We start from the raw sequence: 14,824 nt of genomic DNA, 5'->3' as shown, positions 1-14,824 counted from the left end.
TTTCATTACATTGTTCAATCACACAGAAGAGCACATCATTAAGATACCAGTGTGCACAGTCTAGTTCATGCAAACTTTCTGTTGTTCATATTTAGCTTACTCCTTAAGAGTTTTTACTTCCTTAATGCACACAGGACACAGAGCGTATGATTTATTTCTGAATGCACCGAACCTCTCCTCAGTTTCACACTCTCCGCAGTTCATAACAAAGGGAATCCAAGTGCCTCCTCAGTGGATTTCACAAGATCAATGCCAGATTGCTTGTAAGCAAATACAGTACATTGGTGTAAGCAAATAAACCCAACAGCCGACAATTAAGAACAACGTAGCAAAGACTTCTTTTATTTCTTTTAAAGCCCTCCCCAATTTGCAGAAACTCACATCCCCTGCCTTCTGTTTGCTATCCTAATTAAACCCGCTGCATTCTTGTTCTCTTTATTAATACACAGTTGAAAACAATCCCCACTGTGGCGTTCCTGACATGCTTCTCCCTGCGGCTACTTGTCTGCAGCCAACCCTAAGCAAACTGCAGAGAGAGAGAGACAGAGATGTATCACAGACCGAGAATTTAATATTAAACCCATCACCGCATCACAATGAACCGCCTCAGCTGCTTATACACCTAAAGCACAGCAGGGATTCAGTCTAGTTTTGTGACAGGATCATTACGCAGCAACACATCAACTTCATTTATTAAACAGAACAGTGCGAGTTATACGCTGCAGTCACTGGGCTGGCTCTCCACAGACCTACAGTACACTACATGGAGAAGACATTCAATTTCACAGGGTCACTTGCTCAGTACCAATGCCAACACTAAACGCAGCTCGTTTTCTGAAAACTTTTTCTCCTGTTTTTTCTAATTTATACCTTCTTTAATGTAATGTGACAAAATACGCTTACAGCAGAAGAAAGAAACAGCGAACTCCAGCCCTCTTCCCCCTTTTGGATTCTATCGCTTTGCTTTGCTTTTCATCTCACTATTTCGAGCCATGTCTGTACGACGCGAAAAGTCAGCACCCTACCAGCAGTGTGTTTTTGGACTGCTGTAAATTAGTGATAAATCAAATTCACCAACCACTTTGCCTTGAAAATTAATTCACATCTTCAAGGGTCATTTAACGTTGCCAGTTTTGACAGGACCTTAATACATTTTCAGATGCATTTTGGAAAGCGTTTTTAAGCTAATGACGCTTTTTAAAAGTAAGGAAACTAATACTTTCTCTGAGAATGAGACGCGTGCTGTTCTTGTACACCCAGGGTGTTCAGAAGGAATTACCAAGAAGGCTTCACAGCAGTGAATGTAAACAGACTTTATGGTGCATTACAGTAGCTCCCATGATGTCTCTGCTTCTGCATACAGAGCCAAATTAAAACCACTCCTGTGGCGCATTCAATAGGTTTGTGCCATCTCTGGTGAGTCTTTAAATCTATACTTTATGAGCTCCCCTGTCCTCACCCATCCTCCTGAGAATTTCTGCTGGGGCTAAACACGGCCGCTGGTGTGCAATCTCACTGTCTGCGGTTTTCAAAATAACCTGAGCTACAACAGAAATATGAAGGGGCATGTCTATGGGGGACAATTTCTGGAAAAGGCCCGTGAATGTTCAACTCTCAGATATCTGCTTTGTTTTAAAAATAATACATATTTGATAAGAATTAATAACTATATGAATGGGTATGTCTTGGTGCCCTCAATTTGTAATAAATTCGTATCAGAGATACACTGGAAATTGTGCATATTTTGGAAACTATGACAAAAGCACCACAATATTAAGCAGCATTTTTCATACTGTATGTGGTACAATATTATAGGCAGTAGTTTGAAAGCTACAAGAACTATCTCAATGTCCAGACTACTGCTGATTTGCTGTGATAATAAATAAAAGTACTGTGATTTAAAACCAAATAAAATGGTTATTACAGGGAAATGTTTTACATTTATCCTACTGGTACCTGATGTCACAGATGCAGCCAACATAAAACAAGAGAAAAAACGCTACGTATGTCTGTTTAGAGAGAGAGCTGATATTGCACAATTTTAGGCTCCAACTAAACACAGTGACCCAAAACAAACGTCTAAGAAATGACAATCTGCAATTTTAGATTTGAGCAAATTTAACGGGAAGATTTTGAAAAAGCAAAATAACTTTTTTCTTGAATGAACTGGTCTTTTTGTATCTGGTACATGCTCAGAGAAAAACCTTGAGGTGTTTCAATAAACTTGCAACACTTTTGTCTATAATAATATATTTTAATTTTAATAATAATTTGCCTGTGTACTTTTTGTGGGGGGATTCCCTCTGTAACTTGGCTACACTTTTTCACAACAGAGGACAATTTATAACCAACAGCCATGCTGTCATTAATGAGAAACAATATATTTACATTTTACTGAATACAGAAGTCCTTGTTATGGTGATTAAGACATCATGCATAGCTTCAGTATGTTAAAAGTGAAATTCAGTGAATTCAGAATATGTGTTTTGTCTACACTAAATTATAATATGTATAAAATAACTGCAGTGTGCCTGGATGTACAATAAACGCACAGACTAGGTAGTAAATCAAAGCAGGATGCAGTGCCACAGTGCTGTTCTCATCATATTTTCCCTTAGTGCTCTGATGTATGTCTAAATCATACTGGTATATTAATCTGACATTTATCTGGTGCAAAACTGCTTTTGTCCTATCCTCTTCGCTCCCAAGTAGTGCAGACATAATGCAACAGTGGGAGATGAAAATAATGAATACTAACCGTGTCCCCTCAAACGTTACTGCATGCTTGTTTTCACACACAAGTACAGAAAATCATGCTTTTTACGGCATGCTTTATCTTATCATAGCACGGCGTGCTGTATATTTCTTGGAGTACATCTCCTAAAAAGCAAAAAGTTTGTAGTGTGTGTAAATTATTGGTCACTCTGCTACGAGAGTCATCACTGTAAAGTTTAAATTTACCCAAAGGAACTACAGCACAGTTGTCAACAGTCCCTTATTACCCAGAACGTCCTGTATTTCATCCAACAATGATTTATTCTGTGAGAGACGACGCTCGTCCTGCATTTTCATGTTTCCAGAAAGGAGCACTAACAGCCACCAACGGCTGGCTAATGTACCTTCCCCATGTATCTGTATCACTCCGCAAACCATGCAGGCGATTGCCCGCAAACAAACCACTGGATCACGCTCATCCCCGAAATCATTACTGCCTAACAATGCTTCTCCTTCTGAAAAACAATATTTTCAAACACCAGTCTCCTACGAACTTTAAAATGCTGTGGAAGAACTTCTTCCCATCTAGCAATCTAGTTTGTGTTTAAAATCAAAGTGGTTAAAACACATACAGCCTCAACTGAAGCTCCTGATTATCTAAACTTAACCCCACCTCCACCACCTCTTGGTCCTGTGTTCGGGCAATGGGATGTATGCAACCTTTTAAATTAGTTCAGGTACTCATAGAAAGCCCTTTTACATGATCCTTTACATGAAATGAAAATAAACAATGCTTTGTACCATTTTCATCTTTGCTGTCAAGAGCCATAGTGTCCGGTTGGCTTCCAGAGTAAGGTCTGAAAAGTGTAGTCTTCCCTACTGCTGTGCATCTGTTGTCTTTCATAAACAGTGAACACGCTTTGGACAGAAGAGTGACGGTGTTTCTCTGCGCTTCTGAGTTTTATAGCTTTGAGGTGCTTTGCAAAAAAGTTTTAAAAAAATCTTTGAAAATTGGTTTCACAACTTCCTTCAATGTGTGCTTTTCGAGCAGATCTAGGAGGGGGAGGTATCGGCAGAGGCAGAGCTGTCTTGGCTGAGTCTGTGTTTTTCACCACCTGCAGCAACCCTCAGGCTGGCTGATCACATCAAAGAGAGTCCCGATTCTCAGAGGAGCTTATAAATTCAGCCCCAGGCCTGTTGAGGCCTTCATAGCATTCGCCTCCAGGGCTGAGCACGAGAGTCGAGGGGCTCAGACGGGAATGAGCAGGGGAGGCTGCTGATCATAGAGCGCGGCACCCAGAATTCAGGGCAGCTAGGTGAGCACAGAGCACAAGAGTGTCAGTGCAACCCTTCCAGTTCAGCGCTGACGGACAAATTCAGAATAGCAGTCCACTGCCTTCCAGCAAGGCTAAACTTGTCAAGAGGTGTACTGCACACAAGATTTATTTTTACAGTAACGCATGCATGCTTTTTAGCAGGGAAGCTCCTTCTTAGTAATGTTCACCCTTCCAGTAGGCCAGTGCTAGCACATCTTAACAACAACAACAACAACAACAACAACAACAACAACAACAACAACAACAATAATAATAATAATGTATTATGTTCGGCTCCTCAAAAACAGTCTCAACTGGCTCAACCCGAATCAGGAGAAGGTAAAGAATCATTCTAGCAGCATATACTACTGCAATACACTGCCAAAAATCACTGGAAGCTGAAAGTGTTGCACTGCAGTGTCTATGTTAATGCGTTACTCCTGGCAAAACGTGGAGAACGTGTTACCACCATGGAAGACGGGAGACAAGCAGCACAGTCCTGGCTCAGGGAAGTGTAAATGCTGGATATTCGGGCTGAAGCTCAAATTCAAACTCCCATCACACCTTCAAGATCCTGAGCTTCTCATCTCTGACTGTCCTGGGGGTTTGGAAGTGTGCCTGCGACAGTGGCTAAAAGTAAAACTCCATGATGCACATGGAGACCCAGAACCCACACCACCTAGAACTGATGATTCAGTTTTTAAAGTAACTTTTTTTAAATTTAAAGATCCACAATAAAGAACTAAGAGACTATAATCCTAAATCTGCATTAGTCAACTGAAGCTGTATTTAGAAAATAAGATAGCCAAGATCTCCATGATCTGTCTAAACACCACTTCAGAATGCACTTCACCTGCATTGCACTAACAGAATAGTGCTAGCCTTACAGCCATTTCACTAACATTCATTTCACTTTATTGTACTTGAATTTCTTTCCCTTTGTACTTCTAATCACGTACACTTTGTAGTGACACTAAGTCTCCCTGGGTAATGGTGTCTGTCAAAAAAATTAAGTAAAAAAGTAAATAAACAAATGACAAAAAAAACATGTGGACATCTGGAGCGTCCCGTTTCCCAGCATTCCAGAGTTCTGAGCTGTCCCCATACCTGTACACAGCTCGCTTGTCTGACTCCAGCTGGGCTTGAGGGTCAAGAGTCACACTGACAGGAGCTGCCCCTGCTGCTGAGGATGCTGGGATGTGGACAGGCTGGGCCTTGGAGTTCTGCTGAGTTGTGCCCGTCATCTGGAAGCAAAAACGTCAGCACCACTTCAATCTTAAACACCAGATGGAGTGAATCCATACTTTGCATCGAAGTATGCAACAAATCTCCATCAGATTCTGACACATCAAAAAGCAGAGGATTATTTTGGATGAAAAAAAAGAAAATACAAAGATTGACATTACAAAAAGACATTCAAAAGGAAAAACATTGTTACGGTTCAATAGAGTAAATACGTTAGAGTTAACACTCACAGCAGTGAAAGATCCAAGCACTGTGGGGATGAGTCAATACAAAGTTAGAAGATGATGTGCTTTGTGTGAGCAAACATCACAGAGTGGCAAAGTACTGGAGCTATTAATATATTTCTTAAACATCTCATAGTAGCAGTGATACAGTGCCAGTTTCCCAGTGCCTTAAGTAGCAGTGGTTTATTTTCCATAAAGCGGAGCACCACACTGCCTCCTCTCTTCTGCCTCTCCTGCTCTCCCAGCAGTTAGCAGTTATCTGATTCCTCTTGGCATCCCCTCCACACTCGTAGCCCATCAGCTCTATCTAGGATTAAGGCTCTTTATTGCCAATTTAGATGAGAAAAGGTAATTCTCAGAATCCCAATAGCAGACTTTTTAGGGAAAAGAATAAACAAGTGTTTTTTGTGTAACTTTACTATTAGGGACTAAGACTATTGGCACTTTAAAACATAATTTATATTAAAGCTACAGTTTACAATTAGCTGTCAAGATACATAGTACAAAAAACAGTTATTTTTATGCAGAAAAAATGTATCCTTTCTCTAAAGAGTTATTTGATTTTAGACTTCTTTCACTGAGAACCTAAGTTCTTGCAGTACTTTTGAGTATTAACAAGATTTTCTTTAATCTTACATACATGAACATTGAATGGAATGCATGTAATCTGTGTTGAAATAATTACTGCTATTCACCACGAAAAAAGGTACTTAATACATAAAAAGAAAGTAATTTATAGAATTCTTCCAGTCTGAGGTACAAAAATCAAGTTTCAATGAAATCCAGATACAATTTGTTTAAAAATAATAGGACACATCAGTGCCTTTAAGTGTGTTTATGTGCTAGTAGAAATATGGCTTTTAAAAGATTCAAATGTACCATATTCCTTGTTTTATTTACTACATAGGTTTTTAGCCTCCAAGTTGAGAATTATCAAACAGGAAAAACATAAAAATCTGAAAATGCTACCAAGTGAGTAAAACAGTGGCTTTTTAAAAACAGAAACCCTCTATCTTTGTCTCAACATAATTTATGTCCTTCTAATTAAAATAGGATGCAATTCTTTTACTCTTGTGCTACAGGGATCTTTTGTTTTAAAGTAATTAAGCTTTCAGGCATATTCATTAGTCAAGGCACTATTGTTTTTTCTTAATGGAGCTGGAGAAGTTTATTAATAACATCCAAGATGTTGGAATATTGGGTAGTAAAATCTAACTGACAATAGCAGCAAGGCAACGCACCAGACCAGTGGTTAGGATAGAGCAGAGCTTAGGATCAGGATAAGCAAGTGTATTTTGACTTAAACAGCAGGGATGAAGAATTGATCTTGCAAACCCACAGGACGGTTGAGATCGCATGCTAAAGATCAACAAGAGACTAATAGGCACTGGTTCACTGACTAGTGCTAAGCAAACGTGGACCGAACAGCGCAGGAAGATGAAGTGCAGAAGTGATCTAGAATGTATGGGATTTTCATTAGAAGTCTGGGACACAGGGTTAAGCGGATGTCCCAGTATACCAAGCTGGGGATCTGATAGCAGATCAGACTACAGCTTGAGGCTAGGGACAGGGGGGTTTTTGAGCTTCAGACCGGAGCTCCATTTGTTAATATACATTCTTAACTCTCACTTCGGGGCTCTCCTTTCCCTGGTGATAAGCTGTGTGAAACAAGCCCCCTCCTGCCTTGCCTGCGCCTCAGGAGGAAGCTTCAAGTCTTAATCCCAGCTCTAAACGGGAACTAAATTAGGTTCTTCACACTTAACTAGCTCTCATCTGCATTCCTTTGTACTCCTGTGGCCTGGGATCTCATTCCTTCCCCTGGCACTAATCCTCTAGGTGGAGAGAGACGTACACTATGAGCTGTCTGCCTGCAGACAAGGAGAGACATGCTGACAAGAGATCTCTGCTTCCTTAAACTCTGGACAGAACCTCTGTCCTCTCTGATATACTGAAGTGACAGGCCTGGGAGGCTATACTGTATCATACTTGAATATACATTGCTGTGCCACATTACTATTTTTCAAGTCACACATTTTTTTTTTCTTCTTCTTCAATCGACATAACAGAAGCTGAGACCTGAGGACTGAGTAGATGACACTGCTCGAAGATGTTCTCCCTTTAGAGAGGACTTAACAGCAACTGCTGTGTGCACGGCTGCACCACGCTTTAGCCACTGGCTCTCAGTTCGGTTTAATGGAGCTGTCCGAAGCCGAAGACCTTCGAGATCAATGACGGCTGCGAGAAAAACGAGAAAAAAGCTGCGTGGCTGTGGGCTAACGAGGAGTCCATCGAGAAATATGCTGTACGACTGCAATAGAAGTTGAGGAGTTTCAATATGAGAGAGGTCATGCAGCTCAGTTACCTTGGCATCGCAGACCAGTAGTGATTCTACGGGACCTGCATGGCCCTTATTAATCATGGCTCTGTTATTAATCACATTCTGAAGTCGGGGGGGACTTACCTGTTGGCTCTCCTGGTACGAAGGTGGAGGGACACTCTGTGTGGCCATCATTGTCAGTGCTGGCACTGGAGGCACATGTTGCATCATGGGATAGCTTCACATCGAGAGTCTGCGAACAGCAAAGGAGAGCTCTCTGAGTGGTCCAATACAAGCAAGGCCTGACTGACTTTCTACAAGCCCGTCACACTGAGGAGACCTGCTCAGGATGTATTTTAATCCAGCCCCACAAGCAGATTTGTTTTAAATGTGATATAGAAATACGGCACATGATTTTTTCAAATATAAAAGATACTTATTTTTAAACACGTAGCAGCCGATCCCCCCCCCCCCCACACACACACACAGTTACAGTACTACATGTATTTTTGATTTGGTGTATTTTGGAATTGTAGTGCTTCTTAAGAGGACATTAGTGTAATTAGTCTACCAGGCTGTGATCAAATCTACCACGTTTTCAGAAAAAATAAAAATCAAGAATAATCTACAAGTATATAGTGTATATTTCATATATGTATATTATATATACACATAAGTACTGTGCATGTATTTCACATATAGAGCATTTCCCTGATATTTAAAAATATGTGAAACTGTAAACTGAAGGTGCTCTTTAAACCTCTTCTTGAACAATTACACAGCTTGCCACCAGGTGCTGCTGTGATTTAACAATGGAGGAGAATGAAAGATCAACACTAAACTGGCGTTGTTATTCATCTGTCCGCCTCTCTCCACCCACCTCACAAAATAAGAAGAAATGCGGAAAAATCAAAACTACCATGAAGCGGTACCTACAAATATGTCCTGATGAAAGTAAATTCTAATCACAAACACGTGTGTTAGTTTCAGAAGTAGATCTCCTGCTAAAAATAACAATCCAAGCACAGCCACTCAAATACTCAATACAAACAAATACTAGATGTTTTTATAAATCAAGCATGCTAAGGCTACTGAAAGCTCAATTCTGGACTAAAACAGCTATGGACAAGGAATCAATAACCAGGAAAACCAGGACAGCTTAATCTGGAATGCAGAGACAAGCCTGTCCTGTGATGGACTGGAGTCCTGTCCAGAGTATAGTTTTACCTTGCGCTCTATGCTTCCAGGACAGGCTGCAAATGTCCAAGACCCTTAGCATGAGTAAGTGAATCTCTTTTAATGGATGAACGGGTGAATGCACACAACACACAGTGAGACAAGGTTCAAGTAAAACTTTGACCCTTCACGTTTTCAGAGAACAAACTAATAGAATAGGAAACAAAAAAAAACCCTGATGTTGAATCTCCTAGATTCGGTGCAAGCAGACAGGGTGCAGTGCCTAAGAGTGACTGGATGATTAGAGCACAAAAGGTTTCAAATCAGCAGCTCATTAAAGTTGTTGTCATTCAGCTAATTGACATTCAGCAGTGCAGAGGGCTGTCCCTCAGGGACTGTACCACAGTTAAACCCACCGAGGAAATCAGTGGCCCAGAGCTGCTCTCTAGGGAGGCCAGGTGAAACATTCCCGGTGCTTAGCCCACTGCCTCTCCCAGTCCCTACGGGCAGCTGTCTGCTGGCTCTAACCCTGCCAGTCACTCCTCTGCTCTGCCTCCTCTCTCTTTCTATAGCCTCCTTCCATTTAAAGTACCTCTTCCACAATTTCAGCAGGATATTCAGCTTAATCATGCTCGATCAAGAAATGACACATTTCATGCCTTCACACTGAAACAGACACAGTCTTAATTTATCCATTACAGGAACGAATAACTCTCCTCGTCTGCCTTTGAAATAAAGGCTGAGCACATCTGCTGGAACATCTTACTCACGTGGCTTGTTTAGCAACTATTTTTAAATCCAGAATTCAGTCGTTATAATCAGTGCAAAACATTTCCTGGGACTTTTCCAAGAAACACTTCTTCACTGAGAATACTGTATAAACTGATATTCCTGCGCAAAAGGAGCAGTCGAACATCAACAATTTTTCTCAGAGTTTCCCCTAGTGTTTCCTGCAAATATCACATCTTTGACTGTTATTAATACAACTCAGTTTTGGTGAGATTGAGCCAAGAGTGCAGAAATCTTTCACCGATCTAGATCGGAATCTTCAAAACTTTCATCACCACAAATTAAGACAAACCACGCACAATTAGCCAATATAAAGAGGTAGTTCTAATGGATCACCAATAAAATCTAATTCACTCATGGTCAGGTGCTTTTTACCATTAGCATACTTTAAGTAGATGCTCTCTACACATCCATTAAGCTATAAGTTTATTTTTAGTACTACAAAATACTTATAGAACTGTTAGGTTAAAGCAAAATGAATGAAGTTCCTGTAGACCTTCATTATAGAACTGTGTTTCTTCATAAAGATGGAAAATCATGAAGCACTTTAAAATGCTGCAAAGTGTCCAAGTTTTTGGCACAGCAGTGTACGTACTACAGTTAATATACAGTAAACACTTAGGTTTATACATGATTTAAACATACTCTGATATTTTATTTTTCAGTTGTATTGCTTAATACTGTAATGCGCTATTCCAAAATCAGTTACAACCACCACTGGCCAGAGTAAGGTGAGAAAGTGAGAGTTTACCTGCTGGTAATGTCTGCTCCCAGCAACAAAGACTGCAATGCTCTTGTATATAATCTCCCTTAAATGCTTGCCAGAGAAAAGTTATGGTAACATTTTCATTTAGAAATGATGGGACAAATGTAGACACATCGTATTCCAGTCTATAACTTGTAATGAGAGGCAAGATTAAAAAGAAAAACGGCCAAAATGTAACCAGTCATATAAACAGAACGTAAAAAAGAAGACAATCAAATACAAGTTAATCTCATTTGAACCTTTCAGATATACAAACACCAGAGAATTTTTAATTCTTTATGTACATAAAAGCTGAAATATTTCAATGAAGAGCTTTTTTTCAGTGGTGGTGTATCTCACACCATCAAATAGACACTTGTTCTGTGATTGGTATTATGTAATTCTTTAAATTCTGATGTTGATACTGTATGCTGTTTCTAAAATAATTTAGTACAGTGGATCACAATAGAGACAGAAAACTGCACAGGCTGAGAGAATGAAAGTAAGGGAACCCATGACACAGCAGAGAGAGAGGACCAGACAGATATCATTCACACAGGCTTTGCAGAACTGTAACACCATCTTCCAGTGAGCTGACCTTTACACCATTATATAAACCCAAAGGCTGACTCTTCTGAACATGTCCTTTTTCTTTACAGCCTTGGCTGATATGAGTTTGAAAGCTTGTCAAAGCCCTCTTCATCTTAGCTACAGACAGAAAAGTCTAACTTGGTCTTTCAATCCAATTCTCTACCCTGATTCCTCAACTATTTACACACCATTTCCTCGGACTCAGAAGTCACCATCAGGATCTGTACAGCATTCGCTCATTACCAGCAGGGCAGACTTTTTCAAAAAAAATTATGAGCAGTTTACTAGTGTCTCCATTTTAAAAGTATCCAGGCTTTTGTTTTATGCTCTGAAATAAAACAAACCAGACATTTAAAAACAGATGAGTTAATACAACTATATTCACTGTCAACATGGAATATATGTCTACACATCTATACTACTGCTTTATATACTGTAGCAGCTTTATATTATTAGTATATTATTATTATTTTACTGTGTTTTTTGCTTCGCATGGCACTTTCAGCTTTGTTTTACCTCAATATCAGAATAAAGGCATCATATCGGAAATGTGTCTAAAAATATTCAAATATATATATATAATCACTCATACTTTAATTCTGAGAACAGAAACCTTCATTTATTTTACAGTGAATCTCTGTTTTCTTTATTTGATTTCCCGTTGTACTTGCTCAAAACATAAACTTTGGTCACCCGGTATAAGGGTACCAGCTAAGAAGTAAACTCATCTTGACAATTTTAACTCAGATACCCAAGACTAAGCACTGGTAATTTTATGAAATCACTCAAAATCACATAAATTAGAACTAAAAAACCTATACAATATAACATATAATATAATAACCATTTAATAACATTGTACGTCATTGAGTAACATTAAATACATTGCTATTAAGTAAGATGGGCCCAATGAGCTATTTACAGTGCCTTGCGAAAGTATTCGGCCCCCTTGAACTTTTCAACCTTTTGCCACATTTCAGGCTTCAAACATAAAGATATAAATTTTTTATTTTATGTGAAGAATCACCAACAAGTGGGACACAATTGTGAAGTGGAACGAAATCTATTGGATTTTTGAAACTTTTTTAACTAATAAAAAAATGAAAAGTGGGGCGTGCAAAATTATTCGGCCCCCTTGCGTTAATACTTTGTAGAGCCACCTTTTGCTGCGATTACAGCTGCAAGTCGCTTGAGGTATGTCTCTATCAGTTTTGCACATCGAGAGACTGAAATTCTTGCCCATTCTTCCTTGCAAAACAGCTCGAGCTCAGTGAGGTTGGATGGAGAGCGTTTGTGAAGAGCAGTTTTCAGCTCTTTCCACAGATTCTCGATTGGATTCAGGTCTGGACTTTGACTTGGCCATTCAAACACCTGGATACGTTTATTTGTGAACCATTCCTTTGTAGATTTTGCTGTATGTTTGGGATCATTGTCTTGTTGGAAGATAAATCTCCGTCCCAGTCTCAGGTCTTTTGCAGACTCCAACAGGTTTTCATCCAGAATGGTCCTGTATTTGGCTGCATCCATCTTCCCCTCAATTTTAACCATCTTCCCTGTCCCTGCTGAAGAAAAGCAGGCCCAAACCATGATGCTGCCACCACCATGTTTGACAGTGGGGATGGTGTGTTGAGGGTGATGAGCTGTGTTGCTTTTACGCCAAACATATCGTTTTGCATTGTGGCCAAAAAGTTCGATTTTGGTTTCATCTGACCAGAGCACCTTCTTCCACATGTTTGGGGTGTCTCCCAGGTGGCTTGTGGCAAACTTTAGACGAGACTTTTTATGGATATCTTTGAGAAATGGCTTTCTTCTTGCCACTCTTCCATAAAGGCCAGATTTGTGCAGTGTAAGACTGATTGTTGTCCTATGGACAGACTCTCCCACCTCAGCTGTAGTTCTCTGCAGTTCATCCAGAGTGATCATGGGCCTCTTGGCTGCATCTCTGATCAGTCTTCTCCTTGTCTGAGCTGAAAGTTTAGAGGGACGGCCAGGTCTTGGTAGATTTGCAGTGGTCTGATACTCCTTCCATTTCAAGATGATCGCTTGCACAGTGCTCCTTGGGATGTTTGAAGCTTGGGAAATCTTTTTGTATCCAAATCCGGCTTTAAACTTCTCCACAACAGTATTACGGACCTGCCTGGTGTGTTCCTTGGTCTTCATGATGCTCTCTGCGCTTTCAACAGAACCTTGAGACTATCACAGAGCAGGTGCATTTATACAGAGACTTGATTACACACAGGTGGATTCTATTTATCACCATCAGTCATTTAGGACAACATTGGATCATTCAGAGATCCTCGCTGAACTTCTGGAGTGAGTTTGCTGCACTGAAAGTAAAGGGGCCGAATAATTTTGCACGCCCCACTTTTCATTTTTTTATTAGTTAAAAAAGTTTCAAAAATACAATAGATTTCGTTCCACTTCACAATTGTGTCCCACTTGTTGGTGATTCTTCACATAAAATAAAAAATTTATATCTTTATGTTTGAAGCCTGAAATGTGGCAAAAGGTTGAAAAGTTCAAGGGGGCCGAATACTTTCGCAAGGCACTGTACGTACAGTAAAACTTCAGACTGCTACATTTTTATGTGTCAATATAGATCCCCTTTATTCATGCAGATGCCCAAGAAAAGTACTTTTCTACTCTTCACTTGGCACAGTCCTCGTTTTGATGATGGGCTCTCCACTTCATTGAAAATCATGTGTGTCCAGTTACTCTCCTGTACCTTCTGATATCGATGAACATTACAACACGTGAAGCTGAGGAGGATCCTGTCGGTACACCAGGATTCGATTCCCCTAGGAATTTGCTTCCTCTTTCCTGTTACCATGCCTTATACAGCTCAAATCAATCGGCAAAAGATAACTCCAAAGTCATAAGTAACCTCAGCTGACTGTACGGTGCATAATTACACTTTCTGCATGGGGGGGTGTGCGTATCAACTTTGATAGTAACAATAATAAATGCTGAATACTGTTTCAGTTCTCTGGGTCTTAAGACTAATTTTTAGTAATAAGTAATAACATGTAATAAAGTTTGGTGTTAGGTTATGTCAATATCAGAAGGTGCACATGATTTGATATCAAGAATAAGTGGATAATATTAGAAGTATAAGGATGTCATTCCTTTTTTTAACTTTATAATAAGGCTTTACAAGTAACCTTTCTAAAGGCTAAGTAAATGTACCTTCATAGACCATTATACATAGAAAGGTTAGATTGCTCCCTCAAAAAATGATTTGCATTTATATTTTGTTTTACAGCACATGCTAATTATGAAAATGTTTGTTAGATTCATCTTAAGACTGTATGGCTGTTCTAGTCAAAATAACATGAACAACAATTGTGAAGATGCTCTTAAGTATTAATGATATGAGGGATGTTTAAAAGACTCTTTCATACCCTTACAGAAATTGTGCTTTCTAAACCCAGTTTAGTCATTTGTGATCTCTGAAAATGTTCTATCCCACTTTTACAAATCCTTTAAAACCCGCTGATTGTGTGTTAAATGTGCATGTCTATATGTATGCACACATTATAACGTGTGTGCGTTATAGGTTATTTAACTACAAATACTTCATGGAAGTATGTGTAGTTAAATAAGGCACATACTGTATACTGCCGTAGATATTCACTGCTGGTTCTGGAGGGTCACAGTCCACCAGGTGCTTATAGGAAATCTAAACGTGTATAGACCTGAAACCAGC

At 39.6% G+C, this 14,824-nt stretch overlaps 1 protein-coding gene across 4 annotated transcripts in view; it reads right to left on the bottom strand.

Moving 5' to 3' along the window:
- pknox2 (pbx/knotted 1 homeobox 2) overlaps window positions 1-14,824 on the bottom strand; it is an 89,846-nt gene that overhangs the window by 21,878 nt on the left and 53,144 nt on the right. For all 4 annotated transcript variants that reach the window (XM_088939601.1, XM_088939602.1, XM_088939603.1 and 1 more), the window contains exons 3-4: window positions 7,962-8,070; window positions 5,139-5,275 (exon numbers count right to left, since the gene is read on the bottom strand). In XM_088939601.1, the coding sequence (XP_088795727.1) occupies window positions 5,139-5,275; window positions 7,962-8,048 (224 nt within the window). In that variant the 5' untranslated portion in view covers window positions 8,049-8,070. The remainder of the gene's footprint in view (window positions 1-5,138; window positions 5,276-7,961; window positions 8,071-14,824) is intronic.

This window comes from Atractosteus spatula, chromosome 22 (genome assembly GCF_055471065.1).
Source record: "Atractosteus spatula isolate fAtrSpa1 chromosome 22, fAtrSpa1.hap1, whole genome shotgun sequence".
Classification (NCBI taxonomy): domain Eukaryota; kingdom Metazoa; phylum Chordata; class Actinopteri; order Semionotiformes; family Lepisosteidae; genus Atractosteus; species Atractosteus spatula.
This window is presented reverse-complemented; position numbering and strand designations above follow the sequence as displayed.